Source organism: Paracoccidioides lutzii (genome assembly GCF_000150705.2).
Source record: "Paracoccidioides lutzii Pb01 unplaced genomic scaffold supercont2.84, whole genome shotgun sequence".
NCBI lineage: Eukaryota > Fungi > Ascomycota > Eurotiomycetes > Onygenales > Ajellomycetaceae > Paracoccidioides > Paracoccidioides lutzii.
In genome coordinates, this window is record NW_015441030.1 from 9,414 (window position 1) to 20,605 (window position 11,192).

At 34.6% G+C, this 11,192-nt stretch overlaps 3 protein-coding genes across 3 annotated transcripts; 2 read left to right on the forward strand and 1 right to left on the reverse strand.

Annotated features, from left to right (window-relative positions):
- Positions 1 to 1,636: 1,636 nt before the first annotated feature.
- On the forward strand, positions 1,637 to 3,010 carry PAAG_09107 (hypothetical protein; the record flags this gene model as incomplete). Its single annotated transcript, XM_002788933.1, has 2 exons — positions 1,637 to 1,757; positions 1,827 to 3,010. 2 exons carry the CDS (start codon positions 1,637 to 1,639, stop codon positions 3,008 to 3,010), a joined length of 1,305 nt encoding a protein of 434 aa, XP_002788979.1.
- Positions 3,011 to 4,174: 1,164 nt separating this feature from the next.
- PAAG_09108 (RPEL repeat protein) lies at positions 4,175 to 4,769 on the forward strand (the record flags this gene model as incomplete). Its single annotated transcript, XM_002788934.2, has 3 exons — positions 4,175 to 4,314; positions 4,395 to 4,495; positions 4,594 to 4,769. 3 exons carry the CDS (start codon positions 4,175 to 4,177, stop codon positions 4,767 to 4,769), a joined length of 417 nt encoding a protein of 138 aa, XP_002788980.1.
- A 902-nt stretch (positions 4,770 to 5,671) lies between these two features.
- On the reverse strand, positions 5,672 to 6,513 carry PAAG_09109 (translin associated factor X; the record flags this gene model as incomplete). The annotated part of the gene is made up of 2 exons (XM_002788935.1): positions 5,672 to 6,296; positions 6,365 to 6,513. The coding sequence occupies 2 exons, from the start codon at positions 6,511 to 6,513 to the stop codon at positions 5,672 to 5,674; spliced, it is 774 nt and encodes a 257-aa protein (XP_002788981.1).
- Positions 6,514 to 11,192: the final 4,679 nt, after the last annotated feature.

Here is an 11,192-nt window from a genome sequence, read left to right on the forward strand (position 1 = left end):
ATATGACAGAGAGTTCTGTTGCTTGATGAAGCAGCAAGCAGATAGACATTTTGAAATCATCTACTGAGGTCAAATATATCACATTCTCAGAGACCATCTATGAGCTTGTCTGCCTTCAGGAATTGCTGAAGGATGCTGGCTTTGTGCTGTCTCAGCTCAATAATCTTGATGATAATGATGATCTGATCAAATCACCAGTCAATAAGCTGACATATATGATTCAGACAGATAATAAATTAGTGATTGAACTGATCAAAAGTGAGGCTATTCCATGCTGTTCTAAGCATATAGAGATTTGCTTCCATACTTTTCAAAATCTCATCTGCAAGAACAAGATCTCAATTGATTACATTCTGTCTGCTGAGAACACAGCAGATGAGCTGATCAAGCCACTTGAAGTGACTAGATACACTCTATGACAGCAGATATTAGAAGACACAGTAAGCAGGCAGAAATGATTATATGGAGAAAATGACTGATTTTTCAACAATATAGGTTTTCCAGTCAAATTATGCACTGATACCTAGCTACAGGCTATTTTTTGTATGTAATCTCACATACAGTTACATCAGTGAGTGGGGGTGTCAGGCCTATCCACCTTCTTATGTAATCTGCACTGTATATAACTTCCGCGTAGCTAGCAATCGCCTCATAATCAATCAAGCAATCTATCCTTGACATGATTTAAATGAAAGTGATATGGTAGGTGATATGATTTAATAGGAGATCTAGCTGGGCTAAGCCTTACCTCCCCTTCGGGTTAGCCCCGGCGTATTGTTACACCGTGCCCAGCATGCCTTGGACGTCCCCCCATATCGAGCACCGCATTCACAATACCACTCCATTCTTGAGATTATTCCTGATCAGAGAGAAGAGCTTTATAATCTCATAAAGAATTAATTGTACTGTGTGTTGAACTAGCTAGCTGAAATCTAAACTATATATAATGGGGCACGTGATTAGGGTAATCCACAAACTAGTTAGAGGAACGACTCGCTTAGTCACCCGTGCCAAGCTTCAATCTCACAAACCTTTCGACTTGACTTCATCTCCATCTTTCTGCAACCCCAACCCCAATCCCAGCTTCTGCGCCGTCGATGTCAGCCGTTATTCACCACGTCCCTCCATCCTTCATACGCGCTACGATAGTTGGGCCGTTTCCGATATCTTTACACGACCTGTTCTCTTTCCAATCTGTTACTTAGATAAGCGAAAATGCTTCAGACAACTGTCTTTTTTGACTACATTTCTTGTGGTGAGTTCTTGGTTGGCCTTGGCGTGCTTCTGGCTTTTGCCTTCATCAGAAGTCACTCTTTGTTATTTCCTCACACCATTCCACCATTTACTGCATACTCCTAGTTGCTAGTTGCGACTTGGAGTTAAGAGTTGGAATTGGTTGTGGCTGACTCATCTTCCATGCACACGGCAGAGTGTTCGCTAATGACATCTTTTTGTGCAGCACTTAATACATTGTCAATAAATATTTCGTAATATCGATATATATTTAAATTAAAAGAAAGGGAAAAAAAAGAAAAAGAAAAAAAAAAAAAAAAAAAAAAAAAAACCGAGAAGCAATTACTTCCACATACCCACAAAACACAACCCTGTTTTACAACAAACCTTCGAAGGAGACAGCATGTCGATCGACCGAAAAGTTTTCCATTGCGTCGTTGACGATACCGCACTCACTACTAATATCAGCGAAATTAAAAAGTGGACGTCGCTTGGTGCCATTACTCTTATTGTTCCACTCTATAGTATGTATTGGGTTTCTGACGTGTTAATGTCCACTTAACGTTCCCTGCTATGTTGCTAATATCCCCAAGCACTTGAGCGCCTCCGTACCCTGAAGAAATCCAATGCGCAGATCGGTATGAACGCACGAGAAGCTGTCCGTTTTCTTGATCGCGTTACATCCGGCAAACATGACATCCCTTCCTCGAAAATAACACTTCAGGGACCGATGGAACAGTTCGAGACGTGGGAAGAAGCGGAAAAATACTTTCTCCCGGAGTTTGAAGAAGATGTCAGGGATGACTCGGATAGTGGCGCTGATGACAAAGAATCAGCTAATGGTATAAAGAATGGAGCAGCTAAAGCCGAATGCAAGGAAATGCACAATCTTAATGAGATGTCCCAAATGCTTTTGAGCAGGCTTAAATTTAAGAAAGAGCCGGATGTGGTTTCGATAACCTCTGGTGGCACTGGCAGTATCCCCGCGTCCCTTGCGTCAGGTAGCTCACAAACAAGTCCAGAATATACGGCCGTAAAGCTTGCCGCGACTCCAGCACCTGGGAGAAGTGCTAACGGTTCCGTAAATTCTCATCGTCGCTCTGCCTCTGGGTCCATTATTCCCTCAGTTCCTGCGACCATCAAACCACTGCTTAGCGCTGTTCTCTGGCGTTTGCATGGTCAGCCTGGGGTGACACCAGGTGTAAATAGTTGCATCCTCGTTACTAACGATTGGTCCACGCAGACATGGGCCCAGAAGTTCGGGATCTCGGCAAGGAATATTCACCAGCTGCGGACAGCAATCATATATGAGGAGAAAGAATTCAAGAACCATTGCAAGTACATCGAAAAGAATCAGGTTGCGGAGCCCGACAGGTTGCTTTCCTACGAAGATGAGAGCGAGGAGGATGTTCTTGTATTCGTTCCCAGAGGCCCAGCAAAACCCGCTCCTCGTGGTGGCCCAATTAAACGATCGGCCAACCGCAAATCAGCAGCAGGTGACCGTATTGCCAGTGCCAGCACCAATAGTAGCAATGGGAAACCAGCCATCCAATCTGCTCCGGAGGTTGTCGGAGTCCCATCTACTCCTATCGATCCTGATTCCTTTAGCCGAAACTATGGGGTTGCGAAATCGTCCACTCCTGTTGAAATTTCAGCTTCAAATGAAAATCTTCGAGGTTTCGTTCGTTCCAGTCCACGCGCACAACGCCGTGGTGCTAGTCGCGGCCCTTCTCTTCGTGGCACTGGTAGAGGCCGTGGCAAACTTTGGGTCCCTTGAACGTGCCGTCTCGTCCAGGGCAGTTGACTCGGCCACTGGAAGCGGTATCCTAAATTTTTGAAGTACTAGTCTATCATGGTCGGTCTGAGTGGACGAAATACGATCGATCTAGTAAAAGTGTGAATGACCCAGTGTGGGTCCGGACTCTTTTTCTAGACCATGGTCCTATTTTTTTGATTGGCCTGAAGACAAGATCTTGATGAGGTTTTCAAACCGACTGAATGTCACGGTCGGCTGACCTTGAGAGCGATGCAGTTTGCTGGATGTTTACAAGCAGAGGCGGTGAAAACAAAGAGAAACAAAAAAAAAAAAATTAAAAAATTAAAAAAACTAAAGAAAAAGAAAAGCAAAAGACCTAATATGTGCGTCTTCTGTGTCACTCCCTGACCCGATCTTCTTGTAAATTTTCACTGCAATCCAGCTTCTTCGTCTTTGCCTTCTCCGCACTAACGAATGGAGGGGAATCCTTTATTACCGCAGAATTTATGGTAACTCTACTGGGATTCGGGTTTTCTAGTATTAGAATATCTGGAGATCATGGGTTCTGCGTAGTACGGATTTTGATATTTTACAGCTACAGCTACTTAGGGGAAGGGTAGAATCGGTTATGGGTGTCGAGTAGCAATTTGTATTTGTTGGGAGGGAGAGCAAATGAAAGTGCATTAACGAGCTGACTGCAGATCTACTTTTGGAGGAAAGATTTGTTGTTCTAATTAACCATAACATGCCTTAGGCGGACAACTCTTGGTTTTCATTTTATTTGCGTTTTCACTTTAAATTTTAATATTTTTCTTCTTCTTGAATTACATATAGGTTCAGTTACCTAAATTCAAACAAACCTGCATTCAACGTTCGTTGTAGTTTGTTGCGTGAGCTAACTTTAATCCGCTCCGTATCTCCGTGTGTTTCTTCTATGGCGCTTATTACAGACTCGTTGAGGTTGTTGGTCCTGGCTGCTGACTCATCCCTACGACGTCATTTTACCAGAGTAACGGTTGTTAGATTATAACGGAGCATCCACTCCGCCGCCTGTCTCCACTGGCTCCATGTCAGCAAATCTAACAACTGCTATCTTGCCTTCTCCAATACATACCAACTCTACCAAACTAACTGCTAACTTCTTTCTTTTGCAATCCTCCATCAACCTGTTTAGTTTATGTCAACATGGCTCAGTCCTCCAACATCGACGCCTCCCATATCTCGCCCGTAGAGCGGCGCAACTCCCTGGAGAAATATCTCCAACATCGGCCAAACCCCCAGGACCTGAAAGATAGGCACATTTTACTGGATACTAGAGTTGCCCCGTATGCCTTCGTCCGGTCCCCAGCCTACCCTATGTGTTGGAAAATTGCACGCCTAAATTAACGTCCCTCTCTGCATTAAGGTCCCTGCAAGCTGCACAACAGGAACTGGCCCGCCAGAAGGCCGCAGACAGCCTCAAAAGACACCTGGAGAAAAGGCCTGATCGTGAGGACCTTGTTGAGAGTATGCAGTTATCTCTAATTTACCCCTTATACTTAGTTTGATGTACAGTAGATACGTGCATGTAAATATACACACATGGTTCTAACAGTAACCTATAGGGAACATCCTCTCATCTTCCACCGCAGCCCCAGCCCTCCAGGCGTACGCTCGGGAACTCCAAAAGCATATGCTGACTGACAACCTTGGGCATAAGATTCAGAGCCGTCCGAAGCCTGAAGAACTCATCCATCGGGGTATTCTGGATGAAGGTGATAATCCCACTCACGCGACTTAACGTTATAATGTCCAGCTTTGCCATACACGTGTAACAAACGACACAAGTCGCGGATTAGTGGGGTAAAGAAGAACTATATGATATTCTTTATCTTTCTTTTTTCATTTGCTTTTACTTTTACTTTTTTCTTTATTCTTTATTCTTTATTTTTATTTTACTTTTATTTTTTGAATTGTGGTTCCAGTTCTTCATTGATGAGAGATAAAATGTGTATACATAAAAGTTTCTGACGACTACGACACTGCCAGTCAATGTATCTTGTCTCTCTATTTCTCTGGTCATCATCTTTCAAAGTTAAGGCAGTACGCGCTTGCGTCAGAAATTGCTAGGAGTAGTCAAATATGTCCTAGAAACTCTTCAGATTGGTGAATATGTTGCGGTTCTGGAGTCTTTTCCTTGGTATTAAAGGGATACTTCTCTCACGGGATAATTCTTGTCAATTATGAAATAAGTCTGAAATATCGTATTGATGTAATACTCGTTGTACTGTATGTACAGTACCTATTTGAGGATAATGGCCAGCTTTAGCAGTCAGTTGTATTGTCAATACAACCCCACCCGCGGTAAGGGTAATTCAGAATACTTGATGCTTAAGAATTATTTTCATAGCCATTGGAATAAATATGGTTTAACCGACAAAAAAAATGGAAATGCGGAACGCGTAATACCGGACTTATTCTATTCGACCCCTTACCGACATATTAGATATGCAGCGGTGAGCAATGGCATTCGACATGCAATCAATGAAAACAGCCAATGTTAGGCTTTTCTGTATTGTAAATCCTCTGACTCCTTGTACAGAAAGCCGCATTTAAACATCGTCCCCACAATAAACAAGTGGAACGTGAACATCAACAGCGTCGAAAAATAGGGATGTGATACATAGTCAATAGCTCACCACATCAGTCGGCCCCAAACACATCCGGCATCAACCCACCGGGCCGTTCGCTGCCCCGTACAATCAATCCATATGCCTCCCGCTCCACTTTCTCCACGCTGTTCTGCATCACCTCCAGTTTCTTCCAAAAATCCCTATTCAAGCTATGTCCGAGTGGCACATTTATCGATTCGAGCATTACCCGCAATTGTTGCATATGTATCAATATACTACCGACACTCTTATCCAGCTCGTGGTTTTGCTCACCAGACCCTTCGACTGACATGTTAACGTTTGATCCGGCGGCCATGCTCGTTATGGCAAAACGCATCATTTCACCCGTTAAGTCAAACACACCTAAGATGTAGTCTGCCGCCGTCACCAGAATACCGTCAGGGAGTGAACTAATTACGTCTTTTTGGGACATCAGTTGCTGGGTCTCGATGTAGTGTTGGAATGTGACTGCTTCGATGTACTCTTGGATGCTGGGGCTGGTCTGCCATTGATAACGGTAAGCATTAATACCAGCAAGGTCAGGGAGGATAAAGGTAAAGAGCTTTTTTATTTGTGCGAGGCGGTCGTGGTTGTCTTTCGAGACGTTCTTGGGCAGAGGTTTGTTGAGAGAGCGAACTCTATGCAAGGAGAATATTCTAACATGTCACAAAGTCGTCAATTCAGTGACCAAGTAAGATACTGCGATAATGGAAGTATGGCATACATCTTTTTGCTTAAGGATGTAATATCCCTCGAGGCTTTAATAACACGCTCCCGACGGTCATGATGTTCGTCGAGCTCGCTGCGGAAAGCTCCAAATATCCTCTGGATGGCAGCTGTGTCTGCGTTTGCATTGGCTCCTTCGAATGCCATAGTTATTATTGCCCGTTGGATTCTCAACTAATTTGCCTTCCCAGGAACGTTTTCCACCTGCGCCGAGGTTGATTGCTACCTATAAACTTTTCCAAGGTTTGAAGAATATGTAGTTAGTAACACTTAACTAATAAACCACCCAACGCTCGTTTCCACCCAACGCTCGCCCAAATCTTCCTTCATTCTTCCACCTTCAAACCTCCGCAACATTCACCATGAAGCAGTTATACAAGCAGCAATCAATGATTTGAACCTGCAATTGGTACATAATTACACTGCAACTGCTAAAAAATATGGAATCAGTTGACATATGTTATCATGGCGTTACAACAGCCTTAAAGTGTCAAGAAAGGAAGCAACCTCTGTCCACTGCAAAATCCTTTTAGATTCTGAAGAAGAAAGACTTCTTTCTCATATTAATCAACTTGCTGACTGCAGTTTCTCTTGTACACCTCAAATCCTTTATAATCTTGTTGTTGAGATTTTAAAATCACTTTATTGAAATCAATTGGTTATCCTGGTTCTGCTATACCATAAGAATGAGATTAAGTTTATATACCTGTGAAATATTGATCAAAAGTGCAAGATTGCAGACAATTTTAAACAATTCAAGTACTATTTTAAACTTATAATTCTTATATTACTTTTTTATTTTATTATTAAATTTAGTGATTATTTGTTAATATTTAATTTTTATAGTCGCAGGTAAAAATCATAAAATATAATATTGAATTTTCAAATATTTATAACTTTGATGAGAAAGAATTTTTATTAGAACTTGTTAGTAAATGCTTTAGCTACTCATGTCACATGCATTTACATATAAATAGTGAAGCTAGTTCATTTAAAGTCTTACAATGCAATAAGAATGATATCAGTCCTCTTAGAGATTATGAGATTCTTGAATTAAAGATCTTTCACTATAAATAATATAAGAAAAAATACTTGAGAAAAAGCTCTATTTTTTTATAAACTTACAATCTGAAAACTGAATGACATTGATAATCAATATATATTCAAATGAAATATCAGATGTGACAGAAGAATACATGTCTAAAAGAAGATAAAATCAAAAATCTGAGAATAGAATTTTGAAGAATAGAACTTTATAGTTTGCAGATTTACTATTTATACTTATTATAATTTGTAGAAGTGCTTCTAACATATTTAAAATAGATAAAATAATTCTAAAGAAATCAGATGAGCTTAATATTATATATAAAGATTTGATTGATAAAATGTCAGAGAATACAGTTAATTCTAATAATTATATATCAGAAGTTAGTAAAAAAATTCTGATAAAATTAGAAATTATAAAACTTCAGTAAGAAATTGAAAAAATGAGAGCTAGCAGAGATATACTTATAATTAATACTAACAATAATGAAATAAATAAAGATTTTTTAAACTATTTATAGAGAAAAAATAGAATTATTATCATAATAAAGATTTTGACTTAATTTATAAATTAAGTGAAATATATTAAGAAATTTATTATTCTGACTAATTCAATAAATTATTCAATAATAAGGAAAAGAATTTAATTAACTGCTAAGTAATTTAAAACTGAAGATATTTTCAATGAGAAGTAATATGCCTCAGAGAATGATATCAGTATAACTATATAATATTTTTAAACTGAAAGAAATATATAACTTTATAATTATATATAATTTTCAATCTCATCTATAGTAAGATCTTATTTTATAATACTATTAGATTATCAGTTATCAGTGTATATTTAATAAATAATTATAGAAAAGAACTTCTCAGAGAGATCTATAATTCATTATTTTTATTTTTTTAAGAAGTTGATTAGTATAATACCTAAGTTAAAAGATTTAGATAAAATATTTATAAAATATCTGATCATCATTTTAGACTGAATATATTTATTTAAAGTATAAAATTTAAAATTTTATTCTTTTCAACTATTTATTAACAGATATCAGTGTTGAATGAGTATTTGTCAAGACTTCAATCCAGATACAGATGAAACAAATATTCAATTGTCAGCTATATAAACTATATAAATAAAATACTAAAATAATTTTTAAAAGATGAGTTCATAGAAGATACTATTTATATAATTCTTTTTCTTAGTACTACTTTCTATATTTATATATTATTTTATTTATATATAAGATAATTGTAAGGTTGATTGCTATAATAATATCTATATATTTATGATTATTGATTATTTTGATTTATGATTTTACACTATTAAGAAGACTGAATATAGTCTATCTGTTTTATACCATTATATTATCTCTTTTTTAAAATTTAGATATGCTCTCATACTAGTAGATTATCATTTATCTCATCTGCTAGATAGTTATTCTTTTCTCAAGTCTTTAGTTATTTTACTTAAATAATTTATAGAGTTTACTTTTGTTTAGTTTTTAGGATAGAATTTTCAAATTAGATATGATAATTCTTTTAAATTTAGAGCTGTATAATGTCAAAATTTTCTATACTAGCTTCTTATCCTCATACTACTTATTTCATACTGCTTTACTATATTGCTTACTAAAGTATTTATCTTCACATAGCTTATCAAAGTACTTTAAAATCAGCACCTTTTAAAGAATTAGTATCATCTCAAAATTTAGCATGTGAGATCAGTATAGATCAGTACTTTTCAAAAATCAGTTCTTTAATATCAGCACTTTCTAAAGAATAGAATTAATACTTTATAAAAATTTATATGACTATATTACTAATTTCTTTTTTTATAAAAGATTAAAAATAAAATTTATTATTACTTATTTATATAATAAATACTTTAAATCTTTAAAGTTTTTTTAAGAGATTCAGTGATTAACTACTATTCAATTCTATATCTATATTTTTATTCATTATTATTCTCTTCCCTCTGTAGCACTTATTGTATTTATATACCTATTCTATTATAATTTTATTATAGAGCTTTTCATACTTTCTTTTGATATTTAGTTTATTTATTCTAAATGTTCTAACAAGTTAAATATCATATTGAATCATCATCAAATTATAGTCATTTTATTTAGTATTAAAGCTTATTATAAAAGATATAACTTACTAGAATATTTTCAATCTTTTAGTTATTTTCACTCTGTATTTTAATTGATTCTAATATTTTAATTAATTGTTTTAATAGAGAGCTATTTATATCTTTTTATATTTTATCAGAGAAGAATATTAAGTGAATCTTTATATTATTTAATAAACTTAGTTTATAGCTGTTATCAACAGTCTTAATAATCTCAAAGAAGCTTTTATTTTATTCTATAAGCTTTCTACTAAGATGTTAAATTTTATAATTCTCAAGTAATAGAAAGATTTTATATTTTATCTCAAAGTTTGACTTTTAACAGTTCTTGTTAATCTGTGATTTTATAATTTCTCATATTTTTTTTATATTATCAGCTGTTAACTTTTAGATTTTCTTCATTTAAATGATATACTACTAGATATCTTTTTATTTAAGCTTTTTCTCTTTAGATAATATATTTAACAGTGACTTTTAATTAAAGAATATTTGAGATTCATATCTATAAACAGTTAGAAAGAATAATATTTCAGTTGATTTATTCTTTAAGACTTCAGCTGTATAGTTTATCATTAATAACTGCTCATTTCAATTGTCTTAATAGTAGTTTATATATAAATAAAGCTTGATTACCAGGTATTGATTAACAATCTCAATCTGATTATTTATTTATATATAATAAGTTAATAAAATTTATAGCTTAACTTTTAATTGTCTAGTAAATTCATTTTAGAAGTTTAAAATAAATTATAATTTATGATTTGATATAATTAAATCTAATACTTTATAATACTTATAATAATATTTTAAGAATAATCTTACTAGCTTTTTAGTATTTATTTTTTTTATAATAGAAATAAATATTGATATCTTACTTAGTTGATAAATAATTATCAACATCATATCATAATCTCTTTTCATTATTAAACTATTTATGAAGTTTATTAATATATACTATTAGGCTTTGCTAGAAATTGATAATAGCTTCAGCAGCCTTAAGGTTTTATTACAGAAGATTTTCATTTGTCAGCATATTAAATAGTTGTTTATATATTGATTAATATTTTTAATTCAGCTATTTCAGTAGTATTTTATCTTTACTAATAAGTATAGCTTTCTCTTTTCTGAATATGCTGTTAACACCTGCTTATAAATCTTCTTTAGAAGATGTATTTAGAGAGTAGAATCTTTCTTAATTGATATCATTAAGTGTTTTTCAAAATAGAAAAGTTAATTTATCAGCTCTTAAAATTGCTCTTCTCATTGTACCTTTTCATATTATGATTTTAATAATTCTACCTCTTTGTTGCTAACCTTAACTTTATCAAAAATATATATATTAATATATAAAGCTTTGATCTTTATAAATTTTTTAATAATTTATAAGTATAGTTTCTCTAACTTAATAAAAAATTACATTTAAATACTCTTACTATCTTTCTATGCCTCTGATTTACTTAAAATATTAATCAATATATTTTAATATTCAGATTGATACTAAATCAGAAAACGAAATTATGAGAGAAACTCAGCTTAATATACTTATCAAATATTAAAATTCTTAGTGATTATAAAGTACTTTAGTGCTTAGTAATCAGTCAAGATCATAAATTTATATAATCTTTTTTAGAGTGATTAGAAACAGTAA